Source organism: Carex rostrata, chromosome 2 (genome assembly GCF_964058835.1).
Source record: "Carex rostrata chromosome 2, lpCarRost1.2, whole genome shotgun sequence".
NCBI lineage: Eukaryota > Viridiplantae > Streptophyta > Magnoliopsida > Poales > Cyperaceae > Carex > Carex rostrata.
The window spans coordinates 1,252,728-1,275,516 of record NC_135919.1 but is presented as its reverse complement, the minus strand read 5'-3'; the positions used below and the strand labels follow the sequence as shown (position 1 = coordinate 1,275,516).

Sequence of the window (22,789 nt, the reverse complement as noted above, 5' to 3'; positions counted from 1 at the left end):
GGAATATTTTGGGTTGTAATAAACAGTAATTATGAAATTATAATATGGATTAAGTCTTATTGGGTTGCATCAATATATAGGCCCAAAATTTATGCTCTCTGATAGATCTGATCTGATATGATCAAATTAAGATAAGAGTTTTTTATTAGGTGCGATAAAGTGGTGCGATCTGAATGGGTGTGTTGTATTATAAATACACATGCAGATGATCAGTTTCGGATATTACTCAAAGCTATATATCTTTGGATAAGATAAAAAGGAATATTAGAGGAAGAAAATTTCAGTTTTATTGGATTAAACTGAAAATCTGATTTGTCTGAGATTGCACTATTTCAGAAACTGAGAAAGAAAGAGAAAAACAAGAGGGGACTCACTTTGACTCGCGGTTGTTTTCGAACCTTTTCGTGTAGATACTAGTAGAGACGTGGCTGCAGTTACTATTGCGTGGTTCCAACACCAGACGTACAAAGTGAAGAAAGTTACTGCTATAACTTGAAGTTTCCGCTGCATGTCTAGGGGTAAACTCTATATATATCTTGAAATTAATTTTAAACATTTTTCAAGCCACTCAACTATTTAATACCCTTGTTATTACAACAAACAAATTTTTCCATCCCGATTACGAACCCATGACCTCTCACATAGAGACCATGTGCCTTTGCCACTAGACCAAATGCTAATTCTATTTTAAACATGAATTCTAATTTTCAAATAGTGAGTAAATGATAAACCTGAATCAAATTGTTGCACATATAACCTACCCGAATTCCCTACACTCACTAACATACCTTATTATTAGAATTTGACAGAAGCAATAAGCACATTGTACTCTGAAACTTGTTAATGGACTTGGATATCAAACTTCTGGGTATAATAACAAAGCTGGAAACTAATTACAAACCAGTGTTGTAAATAACGGTATGCGGTCATCGGACGGACAAAGTACCGTCAAGCGATTAATCGGAAATAATCGGGAATAATTAGCTATAATAAAAAATAATCGATCAATTAATCAGAAAAATCTATAACGATTTGATCACCGCCAACGACTAATCAGCTAATTAATCGGCGACGTTTTTTACAACACTGTTACAAACTGCTCGAAGGCCAAATCTTATATATGAAGTAACACAAATTTTGATGTTTAATAGAAAAATATCCGAATCTTTCATTACGAATTTTAAATCTACCCGCTCCCCATTATTTTTGCCCATGAATTTCCAAATTGACCCGTGCATATTCTTAGAATTTGCTCATTTTTTTAGTGAAATCAAGTTTTAAATTGCTTCGAGAATATCTTCTCCATTTTTTTAATACAATTAAGTAGAGAAATAAAAAAATATCTTTATTATCACCGTGGTACCATATGAAATAGGAATTCTTTTATCCGAAATTTTTAAATTTGACATATCTAAAAAACAAATAAACCAGATAACCATGATTTTTTTTGTAAATTCTAAATTTGACACGGTCGCAATCTGTAGTGGCAAACATCTTTTTTGGTGTCCGCAACCCTCAAATGACGGACAATTATTTTATCAAAATTTTATAATTCAATGGTGCCGTTGAATATTATTTTTTATTAATTTTCAAAAATAAATGGAGCAACTTATAATTTGAATATACTAGAAGGAACATCAAACAAAATAGATGAATGATCTTATAAATTAGATGTACTAGAAGCAAGGTTCTAAATAACGTTTATCGTGTCATAGCGGGAAGCCTACAAAAAATGCTACAGCGAATAGCGTCGCTATAGCGAAAGCTATGCTACATAGCGTTTTCTTATTTTTATAAAAATTATATCATATATTTGTACTAAATATCAACATTATCTAAGTCTCATAGAACAATAAATAGCATCAAATTGATTAAAAAATTATAATATTCATATTGAACCAATACAAAGTCCAAATTGCGACTCAAAATATCCATAGTAATACTAATATAAAAAACTATCGATATTTTTCTATTCAAATCACAGTTAAAATCCAATATGAGCCTTTATTTAAAGCCAAATATAAATTGAAAAGAAAAAAAAATAGCTCACGTTGCAAAGCGCGCGCTATTTGCGCTACACACTACACGCTATGCGCTATAGCGGACCGCTATTACCGCTATAGCGTCCGTAGCTCAAATAGCGTGTTTAGATACCATAGCTTAGCGTTTAGGGTCCAAAAATGCTATAGGCTATAGCACGCTATTTAGAACAATGACTAGAAGTGCTACAAAATAATTTTTAGGCATAATTTTTTGTTGTTGTAAAAAAAAATTAAAATATTTCTTAGTGTGTTATTGGAAAAAAGAATGTTTTGGATCTGAGTTATTGATCCTGGTTCAAAAATTAATTTTGGGTATATAGAAAAAATTACCGAGGTCCTTCTACTACATTCAAAACTCTGTTTGTGGTTGCGGCCGTATCAAATTTGAAATTTAAAGAAAATCGTGGTTAAATGGTTAATTTTTTTATGGTAAATATAAAAATTTCGGTTTTAATTTTATCTGTCAAATTTTTACGGCTTCCAAATATAATTATAGGGATAATTTTGTAATAAAATTCAACTAAGGACAAACCAATTAGTTTGAAAAGAGATTATTAAGGATTCCCTTATCTTCTCTTGAAAGAAACTTCGTTAAACTTCATTAAACTAAGGACAAATCAATTAGTTTAAAAAAATTGACTATAAAATAACAAAAATTACATAGTGTTGTGTCAATAATAAATTATGTTGTCCAAATAACAGAATATTTATTTCCCAATATAAATACCCTCCAAATAGGAGAAGAGAGAAAATATGGAAGATCGATGTGTAGTGACGGGCAGTTAATAGAAAGACATCGACTTAATTATAAGGGAAAAGTCAAATCGTTAAATTCAGTATAATTCTATCACATGCAAGTTGTAAATTGATGGTTAAAATTTCAGAATTTCATATCAAAATATTTTAAACCGAATGTGGTCCAAAATCCAAATCAATTTTTAGTTCCCAATTAAGAAAGTTTGTCAACCAATATGAATATAAAAACTGATTAAGAGAAATATATGCAATTGCCTCAAGACTTATCAAACTTACATATCAAAACAAATTGATATTATTTATAAATTTGATTTTCCATTATGTTGAAATCAAATTAATGACAAACTTTAAACTCTAAAAACAGTAATATTAATAAATAAATAAAAAATTGCATTTTAATCTTAAATGGAAACTTTCAGCTAAATTGAGAAAAACATTAAATTTGATAGATGTTACACAAACATTACTTATATTAATCATTTAATCCTGTTATGTATACTCTCTAAAGACATAACAAAATTAAAACACAAATAATGACATAAAAGTATAGATTTTGAAGAAACATATTAATTTCAACAATTTTTCATTATGTTTGTTATCATTTGTTCATCCTCTAACATCTATTAATAGACAAAATCGTTGTTTCTTAGGTCAAAGAAATTAACCATTGCAATGAGCAACCCTCAAAAGGGAGACAGTGTTGCAGAGTTGGTCGGACCACTACTGAAACGCCTTAAACTAGCTAAGGAGCGAGTTCCTGAACATTCAGAGATGGAGAAAGTCATCGAACAAATGAGCATAGAGGTTGTAAAGATAAAAGATATTCTTGATAGTAGAGAAAAATTCGACAAGGAGTTAGCTGGTTTCCTTCAAAAGATAGAAAGGCAGATTGATCCCTTGATGGATTGTCAACCTTGCGTAAAGGCAACATCTGATTTGCCTCGGACAATCACCATAACTGAAGTGGGCCAATCATCAAATCAAAGTCATCAAATGGACCAAGGCTCCAAGTTCCAAGAAATTAGGGACTCGCTGACCAGATTCTCAAGGGAGTGTCTGGACAGCCTTGCAATTTTTCCAGAAAATGTAGTACTGAAGAAGAGATTTCTGGCTTACTGGTGGGCGGTCTTTTTCCGGTACTATGATGTTGATGATGAAAGGGTCTTTTCTAATCTAAAGGACGAGCACGTCCTCATACCAGTAGTCCATAGAAAGCATAACAAAGTAATCAACTGCTTCACCATTGAACCTATATTACATAAGCAGTTGATCTCCAACCGTGAGAGAGATGGCTATGTTATTTCAGAGAAAAGGGAAGAAGGCAGTTGGTGCATATCTAAGGAGACACTACTAAATATAGACCAAATGTATCTCAATTCCAAGGACATAATAGAGACTATGAATAAGCATGGTGTGCGTGGGGTTCATCTTGGTAGCTGGCGTTGCACAACAGAGGTTCACAACGGGGTCAAGCAAATTGGGTCTGAAGAAAAAAAGTTAAAAGACCACATTGAGGTCAACCAAACTGATTTCTTAAAGAAGATGAGCAAAAACATGGATTACCTTAGCCTGCGAGGCATTTCGGGAATAGTAGAAATTCCTGCATCAATTGGGAGACTAGATTATCTAATGATACTAGATCTCAGGTCATGTCATAATTTGGAAAAATTACCACAAAAACCATCCAGATTAAAAGCAAAAGCCTTATGGTTCCCGTATCTCGAGGTTTTAGATATTTCAGAGTGCTACTTGTTAGATTATATGCCAAAATGGGTATGTGAGCTCCCTTTCTTAGAGGTGTTAAAGGGTTTTGTGGTTGGTAGCTTGGGAAATAAAAACCAGTCCTGCAGTTTAGGTGATCTCTCAAACTTAAAAAAACTACGGAAGCTAAGCATTAGATTTACCATTGACAATTTGGGTCCTGAAGTTTTCCGGGGTTTTAATTCTCTGAACGAACTTTCGGTATTGACCATAACATGGAGACAAAATAAGGAAATACCAACCTACTCTTTACCAAAGTATATAGAAAAGTTGGATATCAGATGTTATCCAGAAGCTGAGGTACTATCAAAGCTACAAAACCCTGGAGAACTAACAAACCTGAAGAGATTATATATTAGAGGTGGAAACCTTACTACAATTCCTTGCCATGATAATTGGCAAGTGGAGATACTGCGCCTCAGGTTCTTGAATAAATTGGTTTATCCAACCGACTGGGAAGGGCTCAGGAGATCATTTAAGAAATTAAAGTACGTGGAGTATGTGGGATGTACCAAGCCCATGAATTTCCCCAACGATGGGCATAGTTGGAATAATGAAGAATGATCTCAGAAGATTAATTGATGATAAATTTTATGGGAATCAATTTGTAAAAGCATTGAATAAATTATATCAAATGTGATTGTATTATTCATTTGTTTGAATGCTAAAATGACTTAAAACTATTCGATTGAAAATTTATGATTTTGATTGCTATAAAATGTATGATGGAAAGAATGCTTATGTTGATTTTTACTGATATTTTACTATAATATAATGTTGCAATATTTCTTTTCTAATAATGAAGTTTCTTATCGTTACCTTTGGGAAATTAATGTCTTTCTCATTGCATAAAGGCAAATTCAGAGATGGAGAAAGCCACCATAACTGAAGTGGGCCAATCATCAAATCAAAGTCATCAAATGGACCAAGGCTCCAAGTTCCAAGAAATTAGGGACTCGCTGGACAATTTGTCAAGGAGGTGTCTGGACGGGCTTTCAATTTTTCCAGAAAATGTAGTACTGGAGAAGAGATTTCTGACTTTCTTGTGGGTTGCCCGTTTTTCGTACCATTATTTCCATTATTTTGGGTGCCGTGATGATTGTTTTGAAAGGATCTTTCCTAATCTAATAGACAAGCACGTCCTCATACCAGTAGTCCACAGAGAGCATAATAAAGTAATCAACTACTTCACCATTGAACCTATATTACATAAGCAGTTGATCTCCAACGGTGAGAGAGATGGCTATGTTATTTCAGAGAAAAGGGAAGAAGGCAGTTGGTGCATATCTAAGAAGATACTACTAAATATAGACCAGAGGTATCTCGATTCCAAGGACATAATAGACACTATGAATAGGCATGATGTGTATGTGGTTCATCTTGGTAGTTGGCGTTACACAACAGAGGTTCACAACGGGGTCAAGCAAATTGGATATGAAGAAACAAAGTTAAAAGACCACATTGAGGTCAACCAAATTGATTTCTTAAAGAAGTTGGGAATAAACGTGCAATGCCTTAGCCTACGAGGCATTTCAGGAATAGTAGAGCTTCCTGAATCAATTGGGAAATTAGAACATCTGAAGGTGCTAGACCTCAGGGCTTGTCATAATTTGGAAAAATTACCACAAAATCCATCCAAGTTAAAAACAGAATGGTTCTGGAATCTCAGGGTTTTAGATTTTTCAGAATGCTACCTGTTAGATAATATGCCAAAATGGATATGTGAGCTCCATTACTTAAAGGTGTTAAAGGGTTTTGTAGTTGGTAACCTGGGAAATAAAAATCAGTCCTGCAGTTTAGGTGATCTGTCAAAATTAAATATACTATGGAAGCTAAGCATTAGATTTACTATTGACAATTTGGGTCCTGAAGTTTTCCGGGGTTTTAACTCTCTGTACTTCCTTTCGGTATTGACCATAACATGGAGACAAAATAAGGAGATACCAACCTACTCTTTACCAAAGTATATAGAAAAGTTGGATATCAGATGTTATCCAGAAGCTGAGGTACTATCAAAGCTACAAAACTCTGGAGAACTAACAAACTTGAAGAGATTATATATTAGAGGTGGAAACCTTACTACAATTCCTTGCCATGATAATTGGCAAGTGGAGATACTGCGCCTCAGGTTCTTGAATAAGTTGGTTTATCCAACCGACTGGGAAGGGCTCAGGAGATCATTTAAGAAATTAAAGTACGTGGAGTACGTGGGATGTATCAAGCCCAAGAATTTCCCCAATGATGGGCATAGTTGGCATAATGAAGAATGAGCTCAGAAGATTAATTGATGATAAATTTTATGGGGATCAATTTGTAAAGGTATTGAATAAATTATATCAACTGTGATTGTATTATTCATTTGTTTGAATGCTAAAATGACTTATAACTATTCGATTGAAATTTATGATTTTGATTGCTATAAAGTGTATGATGGAAAGAGTATGCATATGTTGATTTTTATTAATATTTTACTATAATATAATGTTGCAATATTTCTATTTACCATTTATTGATCATTATATGGAATGCTATATAATTTTGTTGTTGATATGTTTAACTAAAAATTAAAGGTAAATCTTAGACGCTGCATCTATATCATATTTGATTTTGATGTGAATAAAATAACAGAGAATCATGCTGGTTTACTCTCAATGAGCAAACCACACAAAAACCAAGTACAGTTCAGAATCATGCTGGTTTACTCTCAATGTTGCACTAAATCATTGGCACTGTGCGTTTATTCCTTATATTATAATTTTCTACAAGATGAAATGTGAATCTGTACCCAGCTCTCTTGTCTTTTCCTTTAAAGAAGTTCCTTATTGTTACCTTAGGAAAATTAATGTCTTTCTCATTTCATGAACTGTTGGATCTTTGCTTTTGATATCTCCCTGCATGAACTCTTCACCCACACTCACAAGTCAAAACTGCATAGGCACCTATTATTCAAAGCAAACACAATTACTTAATATGGAGATATTTCAAGTTTGGAAGAGGTGCTCCCAATTTCAACAAATTAAGAATGTGATTAGTGAGTAACCTTCAATTATAGTTGTCATCTTCTTCTCATTAGTTTGATAAAGTTGTTCTTCCAAGCTCATTGAAATTATATAATAAATGAGCTCAGGTTGACAATATTTAACAAATTATGAGCACATGTTGATATAATTTAACAAATTATGCTTGTTAGTTAAATCTCCAGAGATGAAATTGGAGTAAATATACATTAATTAATGTGATCCAGAAATCATCCATGGAAAAATAGCAATTTTCCTAGATATAGCAAATATAAAAAGTAATTGGTTTGCTATTAGCAAAGCCTTACTATGTATTAAAGAGAAACAGTAAGTTGCAAAGCTGAAGATAGTCAATAGCTTTCTAAAAACAAGTCAACATACACTATTTCATCAGAAAAAAATAAATTATCACATCAGTTTTGTAATGCTTTTATTATCTCAAAATTACTTTTAACTGAATTTTCAATCTCTTGTTGGACACGATTACCGCACATTAATTAGCTTGTCTTTTTTTCTGAGAGATTGATAGTAGCTATCAACCAGTTACAAGAATTGAAAATTAAATTACATCCATTTGTACTGCTCAAATTTATAGGCCTTTCTCCTGCATACCCATATGCAACCTAAGAAAGATGTGAAATTAGGGCATTTGAATTAGAAATTGACCTTTTCAAAATTAAGAAAAAGAAAGTATTGCCACCCACAATGAAAAATCATACAGGTGCATGCCTAATTAATTAATTTGTGCAAGTCTGATATTGCACAACAACCATGCATATTGGGTGAAGCATTTGGATCAAAAATAGATGATTAATTTGCCTAAAGGTAAGCGGTACTAATATTACATTGGTATTGTACCAGTACAACAATGATGACAAAGTCTGACCACTCAAGTCTAAGAGGTCGAACGAAACAGGGTACCTTCCGATAGTGCGCACCATGGTTATAGCAGCCCAAATTTTTTGGTAATCATCTCTTGAGGCTCTTATAATACATATCTTGTGATTTTTTTACATATTTCACTGCACAAGTGAAAAAAGTAAATGAATATATATATATATATACACGCACGCACACACACAGATGAGATAACAAATAATAGTGGAACCTGCTAAATAACTTCACTAGATGTACAGGCATGCACCGATAGACCTGTACACATTATATTATTTGGCTAACTTGTACTGCTCTTGTTAAACCAAGCATCTTCAACTCCTAATTTATTTGGCTAATTAATGCTATCAGTGAGAGAGAGATATCAACAGGTCAAAACTCAAATAAACAAAAATAGGGCCAACTTGTAATATTAAGTTTCAATATGTAAATGTAATAACCCAAATAATGCAAAATGACTGGGTAAAATTGCAAAAATATAAATATCCGATCAACCCAAATTTTTACGATTTGGGTCGAAAATGACCTCCATCAGCAAGTACCTATATTATTCTTGAATTGAAGCATGCTTCCCAAAAGTTTCACTTATATATGAACTACATCTAATTCAAGTTTACACAAGCACTGTATTGAACAGCAAGCATGCATCGCCTTGTACAATTGGTGCCAATGACGTGTTTTTCAAAGGTGAAACCACAGGAGAAGCGGTGAAGGTAGAGCAAAGGCATTGGGAAGGGAAGGAGTGTTTGTTGAAACTGAAGAAATTTCGACGGTTGTTTACCTTTGAAGCAGAAGAAATTGAGTCGACGACAGGAGAGGGAGCAACTCAGTATCCTCTCTGCGGTACCGGACGTCCGGACTGCGTACAATACTACTCCCAGTCCCAGGCCCCATCACAGCAGAGCCAAAATCTGCTTTGAGATTCGTGCCAGAATAAAAAAAAACACGGTCCGTTGCACCGTTGGATCTGACGAGAGGATGATTTGAGAGAGTGTGTTAAGTTATAGGGAGTCCGCTTTGAGATTCGTGCTAAGTAAAAAAGAAATGGTCCGGATTTATCACTTGTACGCATAGTAACATGATTCGCGTTTTATTCACGAATAAAAAGTTTTTCAGAGGTTGCCGAACCGAATAGCGTATAAAACGGTTGACCGAATTTTTACCGATTTATTCTCGTACAAAACGCGAATAAAACGTTTTTTACGAATTATTCGCGTTTTGTTCTAATAGTTCGTCGCTCAGTGTTTCGCTCCGTAATCCATGCACTGTTGATCAATTTGTGATTTCACGCGACCACCCAACCACGTGGGTGAAGCTGATTCGCTGTTGTACATTTTTTATGATTTCTTTTGAGAGAGAACACAACTTTTGAAATTGAAAGGACAAACTGGACCTCACCCACGTGACTTCATCTAAAATCAATAAAAACAACGGATTGAATGTGAAAGAGCTCTGCGTAGGTTTTTTTTTTGCCGCCAAAAAAATGTTGAAAATTACAAAAATTAAAATACATATACAACAGCACTTTACACTAATAAAAAAATTAAAATAAACGAAACAATCTTTTTTTTTTTTTACAACTTTAGTATTTTAGTATATTAATTGATGTGTACAAAAACGAATTATTTCCGAATTATACCCGAATCACGAATTTTTGACTCTGCCGAACCTTTCCCGAACTATTAAGTTGTCACTATGCTTGTACGTGAGGTGTTGAGTCAAGATATATGAAGGATGTCACAGAAAATCCAGTCCCATATCCATTTTTCTGTTCAATGAAAGATAGATCAATAGATGGTTTCATGGTTATAATTCCGTATCTCTAATGATAGTTAATTTAAGAAAACAGAAAAATTGATTTTAGAAGGCATGAGAAAACACCATTCTTAAATTATATGGATCGAGATTTAAAGTAGATGTTCCTTCATTAATCAGAATTTAATAATATGTTCCTCAATAACACAAAGACTTAAATTCAGTCTTTATTTTCTTTTCTTCAAGTCAAAAAAGTTGAACAAGGGAAAGAGATTATCTGTGGCGTCCTTTCTATATCTCGAACAAGAAGAGTTCAAATGTCTCATGCTTTTATGTCTTTTTTTGTGTCTCATATTCTTATATTTGTTTCAAAGTTTAAATAGTCGATTCGAATTACTCAACATGATTTTTATATTAAAATAATATTAGAGACTAGATTTTATATTTTTTGAAACTTTTTTACTATTTGATTAGATAGGTGCAAAATCACAGTTTTTTCATGAGAATATGAACTATCCATAAACAATAATTTTGTACATATTTAAAAAATTAATAAAAAAAATCCAAAAATATAAAATTTGATCTTCAAACACATTTAATTAGAGATATCATGTTGAGATGTTCAGAACGACTATTTGAACTTTGAAAATGAAGATAAGAATATGAGACACAAATGAAACATGAAAGAAATGAAACATTTTTGAAATATTAATTTCATAAAAATTCAAATCCAAAATTTAACTTTTATGAAATAAAAATTCTGAAGGTTTGCAAAGGTATGTGACCATAAAATCATATGAGTTAAATGTTCATGATATATTAATTTTATTTGGCAAAAGTGTTAAATTAATTACAAAATAAGAGTTGTCACATCATTTTTGAAACGGTCCGCGGATCGATTTAAAGCCGCTATTCATCTTTTGATGCCAAACATTTCCACCAAAAAAGCACAAAAGAAAAGTAGATGCTTTATCATCGATTGGTCTTCTTTAGAAATTTTTTGATTCGGACATGGCGAAAATTAATTTATATAATTTGAATAGCCGACTTTTTGGAAGTCAAACAATCAGCCTATGACTTGTGGCTGTGCATTCTAATTTTGTTGTGACAAAATTTTTCTTCAACAAAATCTCATTCAATCATTTGGGGAATTGTTCTCATCTCCCATATCATGCGCATGGTGTTATATCCATTATTTAGGAATCTCAATTTGAATGAAATCCTTTACAAAATACTTTGCAAAGTCCAAAAAATATAACAAAATGCATGTATGTTACAAGATTTTCGGGTATTTATAAAAAGATGTGTACATGTAACATCTTTCTCCTCGTTTCTATGTTTTTTTAATGGATTTTTTTTAATTTTAGAGAAAAATAATCAAAAACATATTAAAATACAGGTCGAGAAAGATCAAAAGTCCAATTATTATTATTACTGGAATATAATTAGTTATTTGACAGTTACCATTTAATACAAGACAAGACTCACATTGGATGTAAGTAATTGAACATTGTTGAAAACTTGAAATAAAGAATCAACATTTGATTTAGTGACAAATGCACGTGATTTTTATGTAAGAAGTCATAGGTTCAAAATCTGAATGAGAGAAATCATTTATTGTAATAATAAGAATATTAAATAGTTGGGTGACTTTATCTCCAACTTTTATTAAAATAAAAAAAATTGTTGAATAAAATTGGATGACCTGCATGAATTTAAATGTAATGCAAAAGCGAAGCCTCGGTAACACAAAAAGAGAAGGAACAATTTTACCATACTCTGGACTAGTCTGGAGTCAGGAATTGGGAGCTCAAAGGTGAGGTTACCAATCGTTTTAACAAAAAAATGAAGTCTGACTATTTGAGCGTTCACGCACCAATGAGTCGAATCCTCTAAAGTAACTTAAATTGTGAGTTCAGATCTGAACCGATCTAGCCCTCACATATCTCTTTAATATTCGTGCAAAAGCAGATCGGACGGTTCAGAACTAAAAACAAAATTTTAGTTAATTCAGGTGATATAATTCCATGTGACCCTATCCCTACACTTGTCTCGTCTCCATTTATTAAGACGCGGTTTCACTTCTCACCTTCTTTCCCTTCCAACCAAAGAGAAAAATCCAGAAGAGAATAGCAGAGAAATGGCGAACTCAACTCTCCAACCCGTTCTCTTTGTTCTTCTATCAGCTCTCCTCTTTCTCTCCATACCAGTACCACCTGTTTCTGTACAAGCACAATCTAGTACCCAATCTTGCGCTTCGAAACTGGTATCATGTGCCAGTTACCTGAACTCCACCAATCCACCAGCTAGCTGTTGTGATCCCCTAAAAGAAGCGATCACAAATGAGATGCAGTGCCTCTGCTCAATTTATGAAGATCCAACTATTTTAAAGGCCTTTAATATTAACTTGACTGAAGCTAACCAATTGGCTGGCCATTGTGGGATCAATTCTGGCACAAACCAGTGCAATGGTAAATTCTTTGTCTTTTAGGGGTGTTAGTGCAAAATCTTAGTCCAACATATCCATAATTTTGGTCCCCAGTGGTTGGTGTTCACTGTTCAAATAATGGAACATTTATGGATGGACCCTTTTTTATTTTTATTTTTGCTCAATTCCTTATTAATACAAGTTCCTGCAATTAAGAAATATTAAATAATTCAAATGCCCCCTCAAAAGTAAAAAAATTGAATTTTTTTTTTCTTCTTCTTTTGGTATTACATAAACCTTAAATTTTTCTTCATATATACTTTAATTTTAGGTAAGATCCATCCTCTTAAGTCTAATATTGGCTAATATTTTTTGGTTTGACAGCTTCTTCACCATCCGGTACTCCGACTCCACCACGTAAGATATTTTCACTAGTTGGCTCTTTTATTATATAATAATAATAATATATTCTGCCTTGATCATTATTATATTTATTTATGTTTTTGATTTTTGATTGTTGATGTTTCAGCTCCTAGCAAAGGTGCAGGAGAAAGGGCAGTATGGATTGGTGGGTCAGGTTTAATTGGATTGTTCTCCATCTTTTGGTCTATTTGTGCTTAATAGACTAAAAACATGATTATTTGTGCTCTTTGGAGTGTGAAATGGTAGTAAATATTTGTACCTTTTTTATTTTTTTGGTCTGTTTGTTATGTTGTTGTAGTTTAGTTGGAATAAAGGGACTATATATGTCCCAATCGTCACTTGATTGACATTGTATTCGTTGAGCCTATATTTATATGTATGTTCTTTTTAGTAAAACAGAGTCATATTTTAATGTTTTATTTTATTTTATTTGAATAAGCAAAGTCATATGTACCAGCAGTGTTGTAAAAAACGTATGTTTAGATCAATTAATCGGTTGATTAGTCGTTGGCGGTAATCAAACGGTCATGAATTTTTCTAACTAATTAGACAATTATTTCCAAATATGATAGATTATTCTCAATTATTCTCGATTAATTGTTTAGCGATATCTTGCATGTCCGATGACTGTATACTGTTATTTACAACATTGTACGTACGGATTGATTTTGGACTACATCAGTGATGTCATTATGTTAAACTTTTTGAATGTGTATCCTCTGCATTAACTCAAAAAATAATATTTTGAGTTAATGAATCTCAACCGTCTGATTTTAAACGGAGCCAATCAGACTCTTGCTTATGATATAGGAGCATCTTTAATATTAGTGTGGATCTTGTCTACACAAATCTTAAAACATATCGAATGGTCAGAATTCATTAAATTGCCTTTTGAGTTAATTCAGAGGATACGAATTCAAACTTTTTAGGGATGCTAAAAGTTGCATGCTTTTTAGGGACATTTTTCACCTCCAAATTGCCTATTTATTAGAGTTAAATTAATTATGTTGTTTCATAAATATATTTACAAGGACCGATTTTATGCCAATTTAAATCACACAGGATTCAGGGTTATTTCGTGCTAAAATTGTCCAGGTTTTACAAATAAATAATTGCTGTCATATTCATAATATTTTTTTTATCAAAATTTAAAAATTACTTATTTCTTCACTAACTTTTCTTATTTATTTTCTTTCTTTAGTGTAATTTTAACCATTTATTTGATTGATTAGAATAATTCAGTTTTTAAACTTTAGAACTTTTATTTAGTTTTAAACTATTAAATAAATAACTCAGATTTACCATCAATTCAGATTCAACATTTGATTTATTACAATGCAGAAGAATATTGATCGTGGTTGGACAATAAAATTGTGTTTGTTTGAGAAGAATGGTACATTATTACTTATCTTAAAATAAAAAAATAATAATAAGCTAAATTTAAAATTATGTTAAAGAAACGGGAAATGAGAAATGATATTTGCTTTTAACGGGGGGGAATAGGTAATTTTTATGTTTTGATGAGTATGGCAATAATTTTATGTTTTGATGGAAAAATAAGCTAAGTTCGAGAGCTTCTGATCCAAATTATGAAAAAAAAAGATGATTGACAGAGGATTTAAATTCAAATAAGTATGCATTTTAGTTGAGAAGAGTGTTTAATTCGGCTAAAATTGAGTATTTATTTTGAGAGCTCAAAACTATATGTTTATAAATTCACAGGCTATATACACAGTATTATATAATCAATACATATATTTAGAAAATAAGTATTCAAATTCGTAATTTTCGATCAAATTAATTGGATTGATGGAGTTATCGGTTTTTAGATTTATATTTTATAATTTTGAGATGAAATTGGACATGAATGAATGATGAACCTCTAAGAAGCTACTAGAACATCCAGATGTCAGCCCTAGCACTAGACCTCTCCATTAGAACTCTCCAGTACGCTATATTCCAGAAAACAAAACTTCTCTCCATTTCCACGTGAACCCACCCCTATCCATTACAACTCTCCAGTAGTACTAAACATCCAGATCCACTGATCCAGCGATATCAACTTATCAAGACCTATTGAATGGACAGTTGGAGATTGACATCACTGGAGATGGCATAGCTTGGATTCACCTTTCAGGTCTTCACTTGTCGGCGACGATCTGTATCCTCTGCATTAACTCAGAATTTGAGTTAATGCATCTCGATTCTAAACTGTCCGATCAGGATCCGGGACAATTGGGCCCGAGGTGGAATGCAAGGGGTTCCTTTAATATTAGTGCCAACAACGATCGGACGGTCCATATTTATCTTTCGTTAACTCAAATTTTGAGTTAATGCAGACATAACAATTGAGCGACGACTCCCTTGGATACTTGGACGAGTGCGTATCCTCTGAGGTATCTCAACTTTTGCGTGACCGACGTGTCCGGTGCCTATTCGGGGGGATGTAGGGGGTCAGCATTATGTGTGCTTTGAGACTCGTGCAGTACGAATTTAAACGGTTAGGATTTTTCATAAAGTCACGCAAAGTTTGAGATATCTCAGAAGATACGAATTCCACTTGGACTGTCACCTGATAATCGATAAACCCCTATTTCTTTCCTCCTTTATTTTGAGAGCAGCAGCCATCTCTAGTTGAAAGAAGAGAAGAGACGCAGAGCAAATGGATGCAACAAAGTTGAAAGAGCTGAAATTGTTCATAGAGCAATGCAAGACAAACCCTTCCCTTTTGAGCGATCCATCTCTCTCCTTCTTTCGCGACTATCTCGACAGGTTCTCTCTCCAAATTTTCTGTTGTATGGTTCTATTAACTGTACTTGAGCAGTTTGAATTCAGTTCATCCTATTGAAGCACGATCTTATGCAATCAACTCTCTAGTATCAAAATTTGATTTTGTTTCGAAGATGTTCGACCCCTGTTGAAAGTTTCCATCTTTTTTTACTAAGAGGTGGGATGGATTCAATTGGAAATATGTATGTAGAGATAGTGTTGTTCTATTTCAGTTTCCATCTTTTTTTTACTATGGATTCATAATCACAGTACTTTTTTTTTTCTTCTCTCAGTTTGGGTGCTAAGCTTCCTTCTGCAGCTCACAAGTCATGCTGTGGAGGAAGTCATGATCATAGAAGTCATGCTGCAGAGGAGATGGACGATGTTGATGTCGACAATGATGATGATGCTGATGTGGAAGGCACTGAACCAGAGCATGATGAACTGGATGATGACATCGTTGAATCCGATATTGAGTTCGAGGGTGAAACTGTCGAGCCTGACAATGACCCACCCCAAAAGGTATCATCTTTTAAGAATTACTGGTAGCACTAACTGTCCTGGCTTAATTACTGCTGCTATTTGTGATTTTTGGCTTAATTTTGCATAGATGGGGGATTCATCGGTTGAAGTGACTGAGGAAAACCGTGAGGCATCTCAAGAGGCCAAGGGAAAAGCCATGGAAGCAATCTCTGAAGGTATTATCATCTTTTAAGAAAGGAATATTAAAAGCTTTGTAGAAAGCATGAATTTTAAAGATGGCTACTGATTCATGACAGATCATAATCGAATAGTATCTAACTAAACAATTATAAGCTAAGCTGATTAAATTCTCAGGGAAATTTGACGAGGCAATTGAGCATCTCACCAACGCTATAGCACTAAACCCTACTTCAGCTATCATGTATGCAACCAGAGGTATGTTTGTGTATGTATATATATGCAAGAGAGAGAGATATTGTTACAATTATGATCATGTTAATCTCAGTGTGGTTTTTGTTGGTTGTATTCACTATTGTTGACCCTGATCCTAGTCTGCAATTATGTATTTTTTTTATTGTAATTCCAGCTACTGTGTACATCAAGATGAAAAAGCCAAATGCAGCCATTCGTGATGCAACAGCAGCTTTAGAGGTAAACTTTTGCCATAATCTTTCTTTACCCTTTTGTAATATAACACTATTATTGAATCTTTTGGTCAAGACTTGTTATATGAGTCCGAAAATGAAAAAAAAAGGGAGATATTTGCAAAAAGCCCCTGGAAATTGTTGAAAACCCCTATGATTGGTATATGAGCTTTCTATCTTGTTGAAAAAAGTTTAAAGTAACTCTGTTACTAAATTTTCAAGAAAAAGAAGTAATTCTGTTACCAGTGTCTTGTTTCTTTAACAAAATAATGCACTATAAGATGACTGATTAATTCTTACAAAAAGTATATTCTTTCTTTCATGGATTTAAATATCACCTTAAATTAAACAAAAAAGAAGAAGAAGAAGATAGTTTTGTTTTTCTCACGAGTTCTGTTTTTTAAAATGTGAATAGTATACCATTTTAAATTGTTCTTACCACATTATTCTAATTATCTTTATGTGGATGGCACCGATGGTGTTAGAGGGGTATTTTTGTTTTGACTCTTTCCTTTTCTCAAATATTTATATCTGAGGGGTCTTTTTGCTTTGGTATGATCAGATAAACCCAGACTCTGCAAAGGGTTATAAATCAAAGGGCATAGCCTTAGCCATGCTGGGCAAATGGAGGGAGGCTGCAAAGGATCTCCATACTGCATCCACAATAGACTATGATGATGAGATCAACTCTTGGCTAAAAAAGGTAACTTTGAATTTTTCTCAAACTTTTTAATTAAGTTGTCATTTTGAAAGGTGGAACTGAGAATGTTAGATGCTCAATTTTAGGTGGAACCTAATGCTCACAAGATAGAAGAGCATAAAAGAAAGTATGATCGTTTAAGGAAGGAGCGAGAAGAAAAGAGAGCAGAGCGAGACAGACTTCGCCGCAAGGCTGCTGCTCAGGTACTGTTTAAACTGATTTAATTTGAATCACACCCTATAAAACAATAAGATATCTACTCCTTGCAAAATGAAAAATTATCTCATATGCTTTCCCAAAACATGATAGTATTACATGTACTTCCACCTCTCCTCTCCTCACCTACCTTATTTCTTTGAAGCTGCTAAAACTAAGTTCTTTTCTTAAGAGAGAGTTTGGTTTGGTGCATAGTCTGGAAATCTTTTGTAACTTACTTTGAGATGTCGAGGTTGAGGTGAAGCTTAATGTATTGTTTCATTTAAAAGTGCTTCCGCGAATGTCCTTGGTTCAACAATACCCTTTTGATTAGCGTATCATTTTCCTTCTATCTATTTTACTATTGTGTCAATGTTTAGGCTGCATATGAGAAGGCTAAGAAGAAAGAACAATCTTCATCCAGTGGCATGCCAGGTGGCTTCCCAGGCGGCATGCCCGGAGGCTTCCCAGGAGGCATGCCCGGAGGTTTCCCAGGTGGCATGCCCGGAGGCTTTCCAGGCGGCATGCCTGGAGGCTTCCCAGGTGGTGGCATGCCAGGAGGATTTCCGGGTGCCATGCCTGGGGCTGGGGGCGGTCCTGGAAATATTGACATGAGCAAGATCCTCAATGTAAGTTACTAGATTGACTAAGAGCTTAATTGTAGTTTGCTTTTGAGATAAAACATATGCGCTAGCATAATAAATATAACTTTTTATACCGGCATCCAAGATCGTTAGCAATATATTGGAAGAGTTTAGCACTTCCATTATGTTGACTAAACATTAAAGGAATATACTGAATTTCTCGAGTTTTGCACTTACCCTGACTAAGCATGAAAGGATTTGTTTTTTTAAGTTAACAGGATTTAGAATAAAGCATGAAAGGTTTTGCTGAAGTTACCCTGATTATTTTGTTGTAATTTTGTTTAACAGGATCCAGAACTAATGTCAGCGTTGAGTGACCCTGAGATCATGGCAGCGCTGCAAGATGGTACAAATTTTGCAATTTCCCCTTTTAAGTTCTTATTTAGATGGCCACTGTGAAGTTTTACAGGCTTCTATTTATCTCAAGAACAAAAATGGGAATAGTTAAACTTCATTTTGTTCTTAAAAGTAAAAGATCTAGCTAGACCTAGCGAGCCAGCTCGGATTGGCTTGTCACGATTTCAAGCTGAGATTTTAGCTTGGATGCCCTAGGTCTAGCTCGCTTGGTTGTAGCTTGGTCTAGAATTAACAAGCTGAGTTAGGGCATGAGTTAGGGCCTAGCTTGTTGCCACCCCTATTGGGGACTCATTAAAAACTTAAATGTCATTTAACACTCAATAATTTTGTTGTTTTTGAATTTTAGTTATGAAGAACCCGGCAAATTTTGCAAAGCATCAGGCAAACCCGAAGGTGGCGCCAGTTATAGCCAAGATGATGGGTAAATTTGGAGGTTCGACCTAGGAAAAAAAATTGTCCACTTAGTTTTTGTGATGAAATGATTTTTGGTGTTGTAAAGACAAATTCTGTAGTTTATGAGGGTTGTTTTTCATTTGTATTTGAATTTTGAACTTGTCTGCTTCAAAGGATAAGTCTTGGATATGGTGCATAAATTATTTTCGGTACCATTCATGATTCAAATTTTTGCAAATTTAAAAATGTCGTTCGGATATTTGAGGTCTTAGTTTTTTGTTGTTTGACATCTCAAAAATGATCTGTCAAGTTTTCATTGTTAGTGCGTAGTGCACGCAATTTTTTTTTTTTGTAGAACCATGGTGCTTTATTTTTTACCAATTACCAGTTGAATTCTTCACTCCCCTCACACCATCTAGCTCCAGCAGCTTCTCTTTACTAGTGGGAGTGCTTTATTCGTCTCGCTATCCAACATACCTGCTAGATCTGTTACGGACACTGAAAACCAAACGAATAGCATAGTAATATTCATAGTTATATGGTAAATTTATTGATTTTTCTTAATTTACTGATTTTATTTAGTGTGAAGTCAAGCACTAATGTATTAAAATAACTTGTAAACTTTTATTTCCTTAATGGTTTGACTTTGTAATTTGTACCAAATAAATTAAAAAAAACTTAATAGTTCGAAATATTAATATATCACTTGTGAAATAAATTATTTTAACTCAACCACCTTTATAAGGTTAAATATATACTGACATCATTCACGTGTTATTGCTTTATTTGAACTAAGGAAAAATAATCATATTCTTAGGTCTTCTTCCTATTCCTTTTAAATAAGGATGAGATGATCTACTGGTAAACATGATCAGGTTTTCCCTGACGAAGAGAAATTTTTTGTGACAATCTCAACACTGTTAGCTACTCAGGACTATACCTGACTTCTCTAATAAAAACAAATAAAAGTGTTACTATCAATTATCAAAGTCTAACAATTTTCTAAAGAAATCTCCTAATCTATGTTAAAAAATCCTCTACCTTCTAAAGAAACTTTCATGCCAAAGAAAAAAGATGATCTTTAGAAATAACAATCAAACCCATCTCTTGACAGTATATGAGGCCTCCTCTGCCTCATAAGTCATAATAACTGAAAATAGCAATGAGGCCCCTAATCTTTTTCAAATTTGCTTTACACAAGTTGCCACTTATCCAGTGATTTCACTCTCAACCAAAACCAGTCCACAACCAGCAATTGCAACTATATTCCATTCTACTAATATGGTTAGCATCAAGAAATAACACATGAATATGTAACTAAAATATATTTCACTGAAGAAAAGCTACCAAAACCCTGGAAATTTATCAATCTGAAAGTCAAATAGTGTCCCACAAGATTCAAAAATGGAATCAATCTCATACTTAAATGCATCCAGAAACAAACCTAGTGACAACCCAGCCTTCCAATAATTGAAAATTGCAATGAGGCTGCCCCCGATCTTTTTGAAGAATGGGATTGAGGCCCGGTACATAAGTGCACCAATTCCCTCTACAACAACCACTGCCAATCCAGCCGAGAGTATGTCCCAGTCACCAGTTTGACCTATAACAGTTGCAAAAGCAGTTGCACAATAGAACCCGATCAGAAAAAACAAGATTTTTAGTGACAAACCCCTCCTGAGTCGGTTGATACGGTTATATAAGTTGGTTTGGAGGGATTTGAGTGCGTTGAATAAGCGGGTCCCACCATTGTTTGTTGTATTGCTCGATGATGATTCTGAAGTACCATCACCTACCACGCTCTTAACAATTGATCCCCTTATCCTATAAAAAAAAAGCACAGAAAATCATGTTACATTCAAGGATTTCAATTCTTTCTGCCTTTCGGGCACACCAAAGTCTCGGCTGGTACCGACCTTTATTGTACAGATTCAGTTCAGTGACGCTTTTGTTGTGACTTTTGACAGCAGGTCGTTTTTGTTCCTTGGCGATTCTTATACCCCAAGTAGAAGGTAATTTTAGAATCAAACTATGTACCCATTCAACACAACAATTCAAAAGGAAACTAATTCAAAAAAACAAAAACAAACAAAAATGCAAAGAAAAAGAAAAAGAAAAAGAAAAAAGCGCAGCATACACTTGTAACCAGTACTGGGCATGACTTGAAGAAGTATATTTAAACAACTACTGACAAACATATTATATTTCAAATCAATAATCAACAAAAATAGAGAGCCAAACATTTACCTTGAATATTTGACTGCGGGTCTACCTTGACAAAACCAACAAAAATTGTTGAGGTTTGTATTATAGCCATTGGTGCTATTAACAGGGTAACATGTATACTTTCGTTTCGTGCATCTTGATATTGGTAAGAAGGTGACCCCTTTGTAAGATTGCATAGCCGACATGTAACCATACTAGAATTGAACCCACATCTGTGACACAAAAATAGTAGTATCAAATCAAATGAAATGTGATATTTTCCTTTTAGCCTCTCTTTTTTAGAGAGGTATTTTATGATATTTTCTTTTCTGTAGGTGCTTCACGGCACTTAATGAAATTAGTTACTACTAATCTTAATAAAGGAAACAAAGTGCTATCAGGAAATTAGAAATATTGTTTTGGAAAAAACCACTTGAAACGGTCATTCCTACTTCCGGTCAGATTAACCCAGGGTACCCTTTGTAAATGATGTTTAATTTCGAGTTGCAGCTGAACATTAGTCTATAATAATACAGCCTATTGCTTCGGATTATGTGTGAATAATACAGCCAGAAACAATTGCATAATTTATCCATTAGATTAAAACAGAAGCAAACAAGATTGCATGTATAAGAGAATTTAAGTACAATTATTTAAAACTCTAAATCCTGTTGTTCCATCCTCTACTCCCCTCTCTCTCAACCTCTAGCTTAATAGATAGGATCCTTATCATCAAGGAAGGAAGTTGCGCTCTTTGGTACTGACTTGAGGGTACATTTGGTACCATTTTAGGGGTTCATTTGGATATGAATTTTTGTTCAAAATTGAAATTTAAGATGAAGGACAGTGTCAGAAATTAGATTTGAGATACTGTCTGTGAGGTTTCATATGTATCACTTTGTTAGTTGATTAATAATCATACAATCAAATTGCCTTTGCTAACCTAAATAAGTTTTAGTGTAATTCCATTGCTTCCCACCAAAATCAAACCGAGTAAAACCCATACTATCAAATTTAAGACCGAAATTTGACCCCATTTTGTTGCAAATTATATCCCAAATGAAGCGAATGAATCCTCAGCAATTAAGCAATTGTAAAGGTTTTGCTTCAGAGTTCAGATTGGGAGTGTGTGTGTGTGTGTGTGTGAGAGAGAGAGAGAGAGAGAGAGAGAGAGAGAGAGAGAGACAGCGAGAGGTGCGAGATAGAGAAATACCTGGTCTGGTCTGGTCTGGTCTGGTCAGAGAAAAAAAGGAGAAAGGGGAAAGAGAGATGGATGGTCCGCGAGTTATCGTACCAAAATCTGATATTTTTTTTTGGCGTAAG

At 33.9% G+C, this 22,789-nt stretch overlaps 4 protein-coding genes across 6 annotated transcripts in view; 3 read left to right on the top strand and 1 right to left on the bottom strand.

Annotated features, from left to right (window-relative positions):
- HIP1 (HSP70-interacting protein 1) overlaps positions 1-19,489 on the top strand; it is a 77,619-nt gene extending 58,130 nt beyond the window's left edge. The window contains exons 2-12 of one of the 2 annotated variants that reach the window (XM_078318293.1): positions 15,715-15,848; positions 16,139-16,367; positions 16,456-16,543; positions 16,683-16,763; positions 16,915-16,979; positions 17,535-17,675; positions 17,759-17,875; positions 18,248-18,353; positions 18,429-18,496; positions 18,800-18,857; positions 19,215-19,489. In XM_078318293.1, coding sequence (XP_078174419.1) covers positions 15,739-15,848; positions 16,139-16,367; positions 16,456-16,543; positions 16,683-16,763; positions 16,915-16,979; positions 17,535-17,675; positions 17,759-17,875; positions 18,248-18,353; positions 18,429-18,496; positions 18,800-18,857; positions 19,215-19,312 — 1,161 coding nt within the window. In that variant the 5' untranslated portion in view covers positions 15,715-15,738 and the 3' untranslated portion in view covers positions 19,313-19,489. Of the gene's footprint in view, positions 1-15,714; positions 15,849-16,138; positions 16,368-16,455; positions 16,544-16,682; positions 16,764-16,914; positions 16,980-17,534; positions 17,676-17,758; positions 17,876-18,247; positions 18,497-18,799; positions 18,858-19,214 lie in introns of both variants that reach the window. The other variant, XM_078318286.1, reaches the window with a different exon arrangement.
- Positions 4,164-5,123, top strand: LOC144550662 (disease resistance RPP13-like protein 4). Its single transcript, XM_078298643.1, has one exon. The coding sequence runs from the start codon at positions 4,164-4,166 to the stop codon at positions 5,121-5,123; it is 960 nt and encodes a 319-aa protein (XP_078154769.1).
- LOC144567981 (non-specific lipid transfer protein GPI-anchored 7-like) lies at positions 12,301-13,500 on the top strand. The gene is made up of 3 exons (XM_078318193.1): positions 12,301-12,696; positions 13,038-13,070; positions 13,183-13,500. The coding sequence occupies exons 1-3, from the start codon at positions 12,366-12,368 to the stop codon at positions 13,272-13,274; spliced, it is 456 nt and encodes a 151-aa protein (XP_078174319.1). The 5' UTR covers positions 12,301-12,365; the 3' UTR covers positions 13,275-13,500.
- A 935-nt stretch (positions 19,490-20,424) lies between the features above and the next one.
- Positions 20,425-22,789, bottom strand: LOC144567968 (YCF20-like protein (DUF565)). Of its 2 annotated transcripts, none has more exons than XM_078318173.1 (3): positions 22,680-22,789; positions 21,509-21,699; positions 20,425-21,085 (listed from the first exon to the last, which is right to left on the bottom strand). In XM_078318173.1, exons 2-3 carry the CDS (start codon positions 21,670-21,672, stop codon positions 20,605-20,607), a joined length of 645 nt encoding a protein of 214 aa, XP_078174299.1. In that variant the 5' UTR covers positions 21,673-21,699; positions 22,680-22,789; the 3' UTR covers positions 20,425-20,604. The 2 variants fall into 2 exon arrangements, with proteins under 2 accessions (XP_078174299.1, XP_078174307.1); XM_078318181.1 differs by having other exon boundaries at positions 21,509-21,702; positions 22,688-22,760.